Raw genomic sequence first — 15,321 nt, forward strand, 5'->3', positions numbered from 1 at the left:
TATTTTGATATCGAAGGCTTCATATATTCTAACAATGTTGCCTGAAGAGTTAAGTTTTTCTTCTTCTCACGCAAAATTTCCTCGTAGCATACCAATAATTTTTTATTCCCCGTTTTGTAGTAGAAACGCATTCTTCATTAGAATCAATTTTTTTCTAAAATTTGTTACCCCTTTTCAATTGAATTGAGTCCTTTTGTTAAGTTTGCAATTGTCATTTGATTTACCGATTCAACTGGTTCTAGCGAATCAGTTTGTTTAATGTCTTGCTCATACTTACGCATTTCTATAACCTCGTCAATTGTTAGTTCTTGATTGTGTGAATCTAGCAATTCTTGAACGTCATCATTATAGAGCTCTAAATTTAATTATTTGGTGATATCGACCACTTCTTCTATTATGCCATCAATTGGGTTTGTGAAATTTGATTCCAAGATTGTCCAATAATTCTTACAGCATCTAAAACATTGAATTGCTTGCAAAAGTCTTTGACAGAAAGCTCATTGTTTTGTCTAATAGCTTCATGTAGATATGTGCGAATGACCGCCTTGTGTAGTAAACTTTAAATGTTTTAATGACTCCCTGGTCGATTGGTTGAAGCAAACTGGTAGTGTTTGGTGGTAAAAATATCACTTCCACACGTGGATCGAAATTAATTATAGTTGCGGGAGGATGACCTGTTGCATTGTCAATTAGTAGCATCACTTTATATGGGATTTCGTGAAATTGGCATTCATTTGCATTTGCATTTGCACTTCAGGACTAAAATGTTGGTCAAACCATTCTTCAATGAGAGAAGCTGTCAACCAAGCTTTCGCATTGGACTTCCAAATGATATGCAAACCAGCTTTGCATTCATTTTTTAACGTTTTTTGATTTTCTGAGTGATAAACTAAGAGAGGTTTCAATTTACTTGGCGGCTTGGCGTTTTCTCTGCACGCGCAATAAAAGTTCTCTTAGGCATTTTCTTCCCAAAAAGATCGGTTTTATCTACGTTGAAAATGATTTGGCTAGTGTAGCCACCTTCATCTATCATTGTTTTGAGTTTCTACAGAAAGAGAGATGCAGCTTCTTTATCAGTGCTTACCGCTTATCTACTCTCTGCGATGCTAAGCCAATTACAACGACTCCTAAATCGGCTGAACCAGCCGTTACTAATTATATTCATTTTACACTCCAAAGACAGTGTTTTTCTTATCTTATTAGGCTTAAATGACTTATTTTCCGTTCCTTTAGATGACATAATTAGAGAGTATAAGTAAAACGCTGTGCGCACTTGATACAAAATAATACCTGGTTTGGCTTTCAAATATTTCGTGCATTTCATTTGCAGCTTGAGTTTTTCCCCCTTATTATTTTTTTGTTTTATTTCTCATTATTAGTTTCGGAAGCTCTTCCAAATCGAAGAAGTTCTTATACTTAAGCTGTTCCACGCTAAACCTGAATGTCCTTGCCATATGGAGAATATGGATCCAGTCATGCATGGTCAACTGCTATCTACCCCTGTATAGCTGTGTCTACTCTCTAGGAATTTCTTTTCTCTTACAGCTAAGTAATATTTTGATTACGTGTCTGTTCGCTGCAGGTATCAGAGAAAAGTTACAGCCGGTGGAAGTTTACCTATATACCTCAAAAGACATGTACCAATTTCGAGACTTCCTCTTTTTCCATTTAGTTCTACATCTATAATCTACAGTACGAATTGAAGGTCAAAACTCTAGCAGACGTAGTTAAGAAGAAAACTTTCGTAAATATCATTGAATTTTTTTTTTCTGGATCTACTGTCTCAAATTGTGTACATAAATTGATCATTTTTAAGGGTAAAAAGAGTCAGATTGTTATTCGTGCAGAATTTTCTTCCAGTGCTTCAGACTATCACCATCGCAAATCTCCTCCTCCTCCTCTTCATACATTTCCGCGTATAGCTAGATTCCTCCACAGGAAAGCTTTGGATATGATTTTTTACCCTCTATATACAGAGAGAACTGAATATTGAATTATGGAAGTTTATTATTCTGCCACAGAATAATGAAGTTTTTCAAGCAGAAATGCCCAATCCTCGGAATCTGGTAAATGTATTTGCCATTTTTAATTCTGAAGGTAGCTAATTGAATAATTTTTTGGCATTGAAAATGATGGTTTTTTGTACCAGATGTTAATTGAATGTCCAAACTTTTTCTTCTAGTAGGGTAACTATGAATGAATCTCTTAGTTGAGTTTTGAAAGTGTTTGCGAACAAATAAACGGATTCTAAAATAAAAAGAGCGAGGAGAGTTGAAATTTTGTATTTTTTAAAATAGAATTTGAAATGCGTTCTACTACTTAAACCATAAATGTTACGAATAGCTCTTTTTTGTCATTTGAAGATAGATTTGAGGTACAAATTACAAGATCCTTAGAAAAGCAAACTGTAGCGAAAACAACGAGTAGTAAATTGTTAAAGCATTACGAAAATCGAGCTGTTTAGACACAGACTAAATAGCAAAAAACAAGCAAAGGTTGAGTTTTTCGTCAAAGTACAGACCATTGAAGAAACTTGATCGAATTTGAGGATCTCATTAAGTCATTGTTAAGTTTCAGAGGTTGTAAAACTGAACAACCTCTAAAACTCCTTTGAAGGATAGAACTAGAATTTTCTCATTGTTTAAATAAGGACCAGGACTTAATAGTTGAGATCTTTGCTCATAATAGAATCGGAATACTTCGTTTTATTGTTGGGTACCCTTTTATCTCTTTGATCATTGCTGCCAGACGAACCTCTTGTTCCTTTAAATTTGAAGGCATGTTCAACGACTTCTTTGATTATACAAGAAGTAAATATAAAAAAAATCCCTTGCTTCTAATATACGTGATGATAACTAAGTCAATATTATTGAAGATATTTGACTATTATTCTCTAGGTCTGTTTTCTGTTGATATTTTTGAGCAGGTTTCATATTATTAACAAGATTCATGGATTCAGTATAAATCTCTTCGTTTTATGAGTATATGAAAGCGGGATAATGCCTTTGTCGATCATCAATTTTCATTATCCCTAATGTGCAAGTACAGTGTTTTTAATATTAGATCAGTTAAGAAGGTGTCCAGCAAGATGCTTTGTCGTTTTCTATTGAATACGAAAAAAGTCAGGCTATAATTCTTGAATGCTCGTATAGTGAAGCGAATGATACATCTTTGATATTGTCCTATAAGACTGAACATATTTCTCAACAAAATTGTAGAAAAGTCTCGAACACATTCCATGAATTGTATAATAAAAATTATATAAGGCTGGCAACTAAGTAGTTTCGCTTTTTTCTTATAGAGAGCGTTGCTTTATTTTTTGAATAATTTATGTTAGTGCTGTACTTAGCCATTATACTGGTCACATTGCTGTTTATTAACCTATTTAATACGGATAACGTTCCGGCGCGCTCTTCGATTCCTTATCCTCTGACGGTGCGCGTGCCGGCACGCTCTTACCAATGACGGAGAGCGTGTCGGCGCGCTCGTTTTCCTCCACTTCACAACTCGACACCAAACTATCCGTTACAATCAAACGATTCAGCTTTGTACACTGTTTTAAAATCGGACAAGTGAAAGTTTGCCTTTTTTTTAAGTGAATTTCAGATAAGAGAAACACATTTTTCGTAGAGTTTACTTTTGTTTTAATTAATAATTTTTAAATTCCACTTGTATATAAATAAAGTCATGTTGAAAAACAAATATGATAATTAAATAACTGAATCGTTAACATAAGTTGACATTTTTTCTAATTAAAAATATTTAATTTCAACATTTCGTACAGTCTATTTTATAAAACTATTTTTTATAAATAACTTCGCAAGTTGTATATGAAGATTCTTATAAATTGGACCAAACATTCATTTATTAGTTATGTTTCAAGTTTTGGTATATATTTTTCCATAAAACATTCTGTTTTTATTTTTATTGTAAATATAATTTCAATTTAATTTGTATAAATTTTCTTATCTAATTTTAGTAAATAAGTAAGTTTTTGATAATAGTTTTCAATTGTTAGTTTCGTTACTCAGTCTTGGAACCAATAACGAATTAGTTACAAGGTAAGTCACGAAGTCTGCTACCCGCTACACAGGTGAACTGTTTCCTTTACCACTGACGGAGAGCGTGCCGAGACGCACCCGCTTAACCCCTCGGGATTTTTTTTTATTTAAATTAATGATAGGTCAAATAATTTGTATCAAAAAAGTTTTCCGTCAGAGCCAAAGGTTTATCTCAAATACCCACGTAATCAGTGATAATTTGCGCAAATGGCTGCCGTATTGAATAGGTTAAAGTTATTAGTTGTTGATTAATTTTCGATGAAGTGCAGAAACGAACATATTTCGGCATATTTTACTTTTTTTCCGTGAAGAAAAAAAAAGCTGCTACGGCTCACAAAGAAATATGTTAAGTTTATTGAGCTGGTTGCTGAGCTAAGCGGAAGCTGAATGGAAAATTCTCAAAGATGAGCAACGTTCTAGTCGGCCTATTGAAGTTGATAATAACCAAATCAAAGTCATAATTGAAGAGGATTATCACATAACTATTCGAGAGGCTGCAGTATTAATAAACAAGAATTTATATTTTTTTCTCACAACCCAGAAAATATATGTACTTTTGGTTGTACTTACCATTATCACTGCTGGCTCTTCTTTCTGTCACTAGAGGCTCATGAAATGTGAGTGTTAAACTTCCTCTTGGGCTTTTCTTCTCCGGATCATCAAACATACTTCTAGCAATACTTCCACGTGGACTTCTATTTTCATCCAGTTCCGGTCCAATGCTTCCTCTAGGACTGCGATCTTCATACTCGTCACCGTTATTACTTCTATTGGTTCTCTTCGGTAGGGTTTCAGATGAAAAGTTGTGACGATGACCTCGTCCAGCTATAATACCTGCACAAAAGTGTGAAAAAAATCGAATTTGGAAAGCTTACTTTACAGAATTATTGTTCATATGGTATTATTTTCATTTGTTAATACTGATTAGAAAAGAACCGTTTCAATTTCCGACTTGATAAAAAAGTAATTGGTTGAAAAACGAGAACAATCGGAAATACCGGTGACAGATTAAAACGATAAATCTCCAGTCCAGCTTTCATTGTAAAACCGAATAGAGTTTCAGTTAATTCACTTGCCTTTCTGTTTCATGAAATATGTGTGGCACAACACATTGGTAATATAGAAGGAATTTAAACGAAAATGGCATTTCGTTCATTCAGAAATTATTCTACAGTGTGAGTCATTAGGAACGTCACATAATTTACCATGTGTAACAGTTTTAACTTTTTTATTATTATCTATATTATTAAATTGACAGAATATGCCGAAATAGTTTTTGTTTCTTTAATAGTAATGGTAGAGGTGCTGTTAGAGAATATCACAGGAGATTGTCTGATCGTCGAGCTCCCAGTTATCCAATATTTGTGTCAGGTTTCAATTATTTTTCGTAATAGAACAACAGACTGAACATACTTGTAGATGATATTATTCATTAATCATCTGTTCAAATCAATCAGCGGTTAAATCCTGGATATGAAATCCTTACATTGGACTTGTGTAGAAGGATTAATAGTCATCGAGCAACACCGAATAAAACACTGTTTACAGATGAAGTCCAATATGAAGAAGACGAGATAAATGATTCGTTAATTCACATGTTTGAGTAGAATAGAGTCCCTTTGCTATTAGAGAATGTCGTTCCCAGTTAAGATTTATGGCAACGTGTAGATTGGTTTCATAAATGACTCAATTTTTTGATGGTTTTTTTAGATACGATAGCGAATGTTCGAGAGATGCACTTTCAGCATGATGGGGCATCCCATCCACTTTTACTGGAAGTTAGACAGCAGATCTCCTAATTTCAATCCCGTTGATTACCATATTTGAGGCAATTAGAGACACTACTTCAAACACACAACAATTTGTTTATCAAATTCATAACATCTGTTCAAATTAATGCCTTATTAAATGAAAGGTCATTATGGAAGTTCTATTTTTAATAAGATTTGTTCGTTCAACAAAATATTAGTTTAAACGCGACAACTTTTTCGTATATGTCGTATTCCTTGGTTATTTGAGTAGTTTGATAATAATTTATTGCATTTAAGAATAATATTTATATTTATAATATATAATATTTATAATAAAGGTTGCAGTATTCAATACGAATCCCTTAATTGATTTTTCCAAAGCCGGTCATGAAATTTTCAAGTTCAGTTAATACCAGTCGATTGGTTGATAGCAGTGTACTGTATCATGAGATTATTCAAAAAATCCCGTAAATTGCTAAAGAAAAGGAGTAGTCACATGATATATTCCTTTAGAAGCTCTAAATATGGTAAAAGTATGTAAATTCACTCACGATTCACCCTGTGTATGATGTTCAGCCTATGGACTTTTTTAGTTTACAAATGATATGTCAATATAGCTTGAAAAATATTAAATGATTCTGTCTTTTAAATTAAACTACTTCCTATTCAACTTTCATTACTTGTTTACACCAGAATTCAATAGGCGAAGCTTTTGAGCTCCCCATAAAAAAATGAGCGAGCTTATTATGGAAATAAACCTTTTATCATATTTATTGTAGAGAAAGTTTTCAAGAAAATTCCAGAAATCGGTGGGAAATTCAGGAGGAGCCCCATCATGTATGAACCATACGTATTTTTGAACTGTGTTGTTAGAATTATCAATTCATTCGTATTTATTTGAACTGATGAGTAATTATGAGAAAAAATGAGCAGGTTTTTTGCATACTAATTCTGCCTCTTGCCCTATCATAGTAGTCTAAGATCCGTTTTTATAACGAAATAGTGCAAACAAATTTGAAATTTCATGTCGCAGCAGTTGAAACATCTTATGAAAAGATCACAAAAATGATTACAGCTAGAAAATAATGTTGAATGTAGAATTATAATCGATTGTTTGGTGTCGTTTATTAATAAAATGTAAAAAAACTTCAATTTATTGAAAGCGTCATATTTATTTTCTCAAAATCCCATTAAATAAGAAAATTTAATTTCAGAAGGAGCAGTTGTAGATATAAATAAATTAAAAACCAAGTTAGATACCAACAACTGAAAATTAAATTCATTAAACTGTTAATTTAGAATAGATCAAAATTTATTTCATTTATTTTTTCAGTTTATTCTTCATTCTTCTAAATTTCTAGTATTCCAATTGTATCCTCAATCTCATTCCTCCATATTTTCATTCATGATTATAATCTATTTCTAATAGGTTTGAAGCTATTTCTTGGTATTAATGGTAATTTTGGTACTGAAAACTTTTCTTGTCATTATTTATTATAAATTATAAATTGCATATATTCAATGATGAATTTGACCTGGACAGTTATTTACTTCGTCGCATACTTCAATCGACTTCTATTTTATTAGGTCTTTTGGGTCTTTATTTTGTCAACAGTTTTTTCTTTAGAAATATTCCACTTTTCCATTTGTCCTTGTTTAGAATACGACTTTCACCAAGAGATGAGGGATATTATGATTTGTTTTTCTCTATAAGTTCTAACTTCTAGCTTCCCTAATCTCATTTACAAATGTTTCAACAACATTCGAACAAAGAAGACTGTTTATTTGCGACCCTCATTAGGAGTATTGGGTAAAACCAATACACACTTGGGATCTTATTTGTAAAAGATATTTAAATGTATGGGTAGAGCCCTTGGTGAAACCCAATCTTAGATTATTACGATCCCTTTTGTCGGATATTTGTCAACTCTCGGTGGATAGAAGCTTGGCAGTATTTTATGGTTGATAGGATAAGTATCTTTACTTAAATTATATACCATCTAGAGAACTAACATTTCTCAACAGTTGAGGTTTTCAAAATTTGCATTTTTTTAGGTTTACAGAAAAAATATCCAGTTTTTTCAAATAATTCAGTCTATGTGTGAAGTATGCATGTACACATAGATATGTGTTTATATTTTCTAGTAGTACGTTCTGTATATATTTCGAATTTTTTATGATCAATTGAAATACAAATACGCGAACTTTCAGTCCGTAGGCCTGCCCTGTCTACTAAAATAGAATTTTAAAATTCGGCGAATTAACGCGGCGTATTTCACATTTTTTATAAATGGCGGAAGTGCTTTTGATGTTCCCTCTTAGAACTTTTTATTATAGCGGTTTATTCACAGTATTTCTTTCAAATAATTTCATGAAAATCTACTCAACTATTCCTTTTGTTCTAGAACTTTGTAGAATTCTATTTAGGTATATAAATTATTTGTGTAAACGCAGTTGAGTTAATTTCAAATAAATAGTCGAAGTGAAAAGCACGAATTGGTGAAAATTACAGAAATTATATTAAAGCGATATTTATAAGTAAATTATTATAAGTTTTGAGTGTATTGTATAGTGGATGAATAAATTAAGAACGTAATACAGTGTTTATTAATTCACCCCACAAATAGAAGGAGGAGGAGGAGGAGAAGGAGGCCAGAACTACCCCACTACATCCACAATTAAATGGAATGATTTACAGAATGAACAGAACTATTGGCAGATATTTGTTCAAAGTAGTTTCCAGCCTCCAAAAAGATTGAGATCAAAATATTTTTCTATTTGCAATGGCTCATCGATCTGCTATTAATACTTCCACCGGAGAAACTTCTGCAAAAATTCTCTTTCGACGTGAAATGAGGCTTCCTTGTGACCTTAATTTGGCTGTCTACTTAAGGAAATTTTTTTTCTAAGTATGGCTGGGACTGGGGTGATTTTTGATTGAGGCAGCCTTCGCTAAGTGTATAAACATAACGCTGTTGAGTTTCAGTGATTGGGTGGAATGTGCAGATCATTTAGTTAACAGTGGAAAAGCCTCACTTTCACACCAGGGCACTATTTCGTTTTTGAATTCCAGAGAAGAGGAACTATTGTACATGAAAGTATTCTGTCATATGTCCAAGTTATTATATGACCAAAAAAGGTATTCCTGGAAGAAATTAGTAGTCACGTCTCTCAACGAGATATTTATGGATTTGCAATCCAGATCCTGTAGAAACAACAATTGAATTAGTTGATGAAGCGACGTGGGGATCTTTTAAACGACAAGTCCGTTTCTGCGACAATAAAAATTTCTGTTTAAATGGAAAACATAGAGTGACAAATTTTGCGCCATCTAAAATACAAACGGTTTGATGTAAGAATATTTTTTTCAACCACCAGATATCAAATTGCTTCAATTTATTTAGACGTGGTCTGAAGTTTAATTTTATTTAAGAAAGTTGTTAATTACTAAAGAAATGAACTGGTCCAATTAAGCGACATGATTAATAAAACTACTTCACTTCTTGACTGGTAGCAGTAGAAAACATTTTCACACAATTTTTCCTGAACACCTCCGGTTAAATTCGTAACTCAACTTGATAAAAATGCATATTTTCCGTTGTAAGTGACGAAAAAAGCTTTTTTATTATATCATATCTAGAAAGGAAGCTTGTATCACTTCAGTTGTCTCCTAAATTTAAACAGTTTTCGGTAAATAGTCGTATAAAGTTCAGAGGTTAATTTAATCCTATTATTCACTACCGTTATCAGTTGGAAATAGTATGCGTTGTTGTCAACTCAGTTATTTTATCGATTTTACATGTGCACAACATCAATGTAACATATTTTTATTCGTAAATTAATCGTGCTTTTACACCTTTGGTTCATAAAATCATGCAAAACAATCAGTGTATCTACTCAAATCATTTCATTTCACTACCTATTTCTGTCAAAATTATTATACTTTTGATAAATTTGTTAATTATTCCACTTCTTTAAGATTATCAATAAAGACATTTCCCCTTTTTTTGTTTGACACTTGATTGTGGCTGTACACTCTCGAGCGAGTGCTATTGTCAACTCTCTCCAGAGAGGCTCAACTACGAGCGCTACCATGTTCACTTCCATATGTTCAGTTGCGGTTTTCAATGCCGAGAAGATCAATAGATTAGAAGAAACTCCCGCTGTTACACAGATTTCAAACAATTTGATTTCTTTGTGAGTGTACTCTGTACGTTGCCATTTAAGAGTCCTACTTTTTCCTCAATTTGAATTGAATCTTATAAATTTTTTTTCACATATTTAAATCGTTATTGAAACTTTGCAGTTACATGTGTTTTTCGCAACCTAGACACTAAAGCGCGGGAGAGAGGGAGAGAGTACACCATTGCACTCGACTCCTTCACGAGACAATCCTAGACTGTTCGACTCCTCGGGCACGAAAAACCGACACGGGGCCGATAGCGGGCGAGACATACCAATTGCGAGAGTGTACAGGGTAGCTCGCTTCGCCTCGGTATGGGTCAAGTCATTTTCTTTTATAGGAATGGAATGTTAAAAAACTTGAAATTAATTGAAATACTAATAGATTGTACAACGTTATACAAGAGGAGTCATGATGAATTTCCCATATTTGTATCATATGTGAAGTCCCTCTGGGAAAATATCATGTGGCTTCTAAGAAGTGTCAACTTCTCTTCTTTATTAATTTGTGAAATGAACCATAAATTTTAGTTAGCTATAATGTTTACAAATCTCATTTCATTTTTCAAATTCTGATACAGAAATACATATTTATTCTGTGTGTACTAATGTGTTAGCATTGATAGAGAATATGCTGACATAGTTTCTGTTCATGGGTTCTGTAATAATAATGATAAAGCTGCTGCTCCACAAGTAGAATATTAAAGGAGATTTCTTGTTCCTCGAATTCACAGTCATCCAGTATTTGGATGAGTAAGTAAGTACAGTCTAACAAAAAGTCTTCTGTACCCATATAATAAGTTGGACAGGAGACGATTCACAGATGAAACCCAATTTACTAAGGATGGCATAAATAATTACCATAATTCACAAATGTCAGTTTTACTGACAGAGAGACAACATCTAAATAATATTTACGGCAACAGGTTGATAAAATTTCATCGCTTCAATATTCATCGATTTCATTCCCGTTGATTACCATATTGGTTGTTGTTTTTACAACTGCAGCTTAGAATTTGGTCCTGTCTGGACATAAAATATCATCATCACCGCAAATTTTCTTGTTGGATGTTGAGGTAAGTAGTAATATTTTCTGGGATGGTTACGTGGCCGATTTGGCTAAAGCAGCTTCACAAAAACTTGTAGACTCTAAGGCTGAAAAGCTGTATAATCAGAAACAGCTTCTAATCCTTCACAAGGCCTAGATTCGTTCATCTTTGGAAAATTTCTCGCACATTTGTAGCATATCCTGAAGATGATCAACTCAATACACTCCGATTCATAGGCGATCCAGAGTTGACCAGAAACTTAGGGTACAAAAGAAAGGTCGCCGAAATGATTCTGTTGCACCGATACTTTCAAGCAGATGCTTTTCTGAACTATTCAATATAAAACCACCTAGAGCAGTATCTGCAAGATCTAGTCGACAGGCAGATATTTGAGTTCACCCGCAGATGCCCAGAACTTTAATTTATATTAAAAGTGCTAGCCTGTGGAGTCAGTTACTAAGGCACGTCTGTCTTTTCCGATCACTACAACCTACTTAAGTTCAAGATCAATATCCACAGACATCTCCTCATGGCAGGCATTACACGAATTACTCGAGTATAAAATATAATCTTCGTGTGTCTTTTTTAATTACTTAAAAATAAACTTAGAACATCATTGTTCAACTCCAAAATTTTATCCAGTATCGATGTTGTTATTGCAATTGTACAAGTTTTTCCAGTTATAATGTCACAATAACATAAAGATCAATCGAAAAATAATCATCGATTATTGTTGATTACTCAAGCGGTATTCGTTACTATTATATAATGAGTTTCAGCGTATTCAGATGCATCAAAGATCCAATTACTTCGCTTATTTCTTAACTTGAATGTATTCCGAAGATATTTATTGCGATTTCGTAATGTTTTTTGATATTTTTAGTAACTTCAAAGATATAATCATTTTTGAATCCACTAGCTTTATATTTATTTGTGTCTAAAAAATTCAAAAAGATTGTATAATGATGATTTAGGGAAATAAAGCGTCTAAAATGATTAAAATTTTTCATTTTCTCATGCCACCCTGTTTTTTCAAATATTTGATAATATTCTCTTTCGTAAGCAATCAATATAGTCCTTACAAGTTTTATACACGAAAAACGTTGTCCGAATATTTATCGGAAGCTCAATTGAGTTGATTTATTAAAATTCAAGCGTCGCGTCACTTGATGCGTGAACGTTTCATAAAGAAATAACTCAACCGAGCATCTGGATGACACGTTTTCAGACAGAAGTCAGTGGATCAAGATATTTTACGTTGGTATAGTAAAATAGAAAGAATATCTCGAATAGTTGATTTTATTTGAACGTGTTCGACATTACAAACCATGAGTTTGTTTTGTTAAAACATTTGTAGAATATATTTCCATTTTTTTCATAAAATATCATAAATACTCGACAATTGGGGAAATAAATTCACATTTTTCCAAGTCAAAACATCAATTAATGTATAAGTTATTCATGTTTCACGACAGAAAAAAAACCCTTTTCCCTTAAGCCGTTTTCATACGTATGCGGTTCAATTCCGTTCGGTTCATTTTCGATACACGGTTTTCGCAAGGCTTATACAGTGTCATTCACGGGAAACGGATGTTTTTAAAATGGGTGGGGCACGTGACTGGTATCTAACGTTTTCTTTGTTCATAGCATTTACATTTCAGTGATTGAGATGGAGCCGTGAACGCTAGACCAACGCTTGTACACGTATGACAGTGTTGTGCGAAATGACGAATCCGTCTGCAGTTCAGCGAGATTTCCGCCGTCAGTTTAATATCGTCGTAATATTGTCGTAATACAATATTGCCCTTAAACTTTGATTTTGTTAAGAAATATCTCAAATAAACAAATACTTAATTAGAATCAGTTTCAAGTTTTTCATCACTAAATATGCATGTCAACTATTCCACCGTTTCTTTATAAACAATTAATTGTTTTCTTAGAAAATGCTTTTATTATATATCTAATAATAACTTCCTGAATTGTTCTTTCTGAATGATCAATATTGTCGAATTTTTGTTAGGGTACACTTTTTGCTTTAGGTATCGCTACAAAAAGAAGTCTGGTGAGTTAAGGTCTGAAGATTTTGCAGGCAAAGTAAATTTCACAAATCTTCCTAATACTCGTCCATTATTCGTTTGCAGTAGATATTCTCGAACATTTCTGGTACTATAACATGGTGCCCTATCATTGTACCATGTGCGTTGTCTTTCTATTAGGTTATCAATTTTATCATTCAAAAATTCTAAGTAACGTTCAGAATTCATAGTATTGCTGAAAAAAAAATTAGGTCCAAACATTCTGTCCTTGAATATTCCACACCATATATTTGTTTTAAAACAATATTAGTCGCGACAGTAAAATTAGTGTCGTTCTACCAGCTGCAATGTTGTGAGGTCATTGTCCCTTTAAAAGTAAACGTTGTTTCGTCCGAAAAAAGTATGCACCGTTCTATATAACGATTATCTTCTAGCACCCTTTGGAACCAAGTACGAAATCCAAAACTTTTATTAAAATCTTCGGGATTTAGAGTATGAATGAACTGGGGTTTGTAGGGTTTAAATTTGTTAGATTTTAATATCTTCGCAACTACATTTTGACTTACATCAAATGTTGCCGACCTTTTCCTTATCGAATCTTTGGGATTTTCTACTACTGAGAGCATTATTTGGTTTTTGAATATTTTCAGTCGCGATCCATGACTGATGTTTTTTTCTGAATTTATTATCGACAATTCTATCTCTCCTGAATTTTTTCTTTATTTTACAAAATGTACTTTTTTATCGGGATGTCTGTTATTGAATATTACTGCAGCTCCTCTACAGGTTTTGTAGTTATCTTCGACAATTGGTAAAATTTCAATTTTTTCGTCATAGTCAATGTCGACCAGTGGCGTAGCTAGCTAGGGGCTAGAAGGGGCAGTGCCCCGGTGCCCTCAAGCTCAGGGGGCCCTCGAATCCTTCCCAGAAATCTCGATCGAACTGAACTTTTGGAAATTTCTCCCATTTTCAAAATAAATATGACAGGTTGCAACCACCTTCAATCATGACAACACAGTTGAGAGAAATTCAAAAGTTATGTCTAGGGAATTTTCCCAAATTCTTTCTGTAGGTTGGCAGAGTTGTCAATTTGATTTGATTTATTGTGAATTCCAGTTAAGATTTTTTTTTCTGAGAACGGTTAAAAAATTAATGCTGTATCTGGAGTAAGTGAGCTAATGTCAATAAACTTTCTTGTACTGGTCAATATAGTGATTCAATTTTATTTGATTCTACCACACATATTGATGTCCGTGTCAATAAATCGTGTCAAATCTATAGATTTCGGATATAGCTGATTGTATAACACGAAATATCGTGAAAAAATGTCACCTGCAGTAGGTACATTAATTCAGGTCCGCGGGCAGGAGATCGTTCATGGTATCTACCATTAAATGTGGTAACAATAACGGTGATAATTTTTTTTCCGACACTTGTAGCATATCATTGTGTTTCTCTTTCCTTTTATTTTACTTTTAACGTCGTTAGTGAATAGTGAGAACCTACCTAGTCGAGCACAATCTAATATTGTATTGTTTAAATAAATTGGGAAACTAAAATTATGGTGGAAGGAAGAAACCCAGTGGTGCAAACAACGCCAAGAAAGAGAAGATAGTGAAGAAAAATTGTCCACAAAAGTTTTTTATTTAGTCAAAATATTTCCATTGATAGTGACTCAAATAATATGGTAACTGCATTGTTAGTTGAGAAGCCAACTGAAGAAAATTCGACAATTATTGCAGTTGGAGATACCTCTGCCGCCGATCATGTGAACGTGGGTTCGGAGGAACCACAGACCTCTACATTTTTCGAAAATGTGTACGACAAATCTTCTTATAACTTGGGAAACTTCACTATTTAAATAAATTATATAAGGAAATAATGAGCAAATATGGAGTGCTAGAATGCGACCTAACGGAAGTATTTAGCAATGTTATTATTCTTTACAATTCCTGTCACTTCTGCAGCAGCTGAAAGGTCATTTAGCAAATTAAAAATAATAAAAAATAACTTGAGAAATAATATGGGCCAAATCGACTCCGACATTTATAGCTAATAGCAATTGAAAACAAAACCACATCAAACCTGGATTTAAACGAAGTCATTAATACTTTTGTTAAAACTAAAGCTAGGCGAAAATTGTAAATATAATTGTTATTTAGTCAGTTGGTAGGCCCGACCTTTATATAATAAACCCTTGAATCTTCTCTATTTCGTTTATTAGCCAAACCTACACCAAGTA

At 33.2% G+C, this 15,321-nt stretch overlaps 1 protein-coding gene across 3 annotated transcripts in view; it reads right to left on the bottom strand.

Annotated features, from left to right (window-relative positions):
- LOC130894203 (uncharacterized) overlaps positions 1-15,321 on the bottom strand; it is a 94,379-nt gene that overhangs the window by 13,858 nt on the left and 65,200 nt on the right. For all 3 annotated transcript variants that reach the window (XM_057800841.1, XM_057800842.1, XM_057800840.1), the window contains one exon: positions 4,632-4,895. In XM_057800841.1, the coding sequence (XP_057656824.1) occupies positions 4,632-4,895 (264 nt within the window). The remainder of the gene's footprint in view (positions 1-4,631; positions 4,896-15,321) is intronic.

Source organism: Diorhabda carinulata, chromosome 5 (genome assembly GCF_026250575.1).
Source record: "Diorhabda carinulata isolate Delta chromosome 5, icDioCari1.1, whole genome shotgun sequence".
In the NCBI taxonomy this organism is placed as follows: Eukaryota; Metazoa; Arthropoda; class Insecta; order Coleoptera; family Chrysomelidae; genus Diorhabda; species Diorhabda carinulata.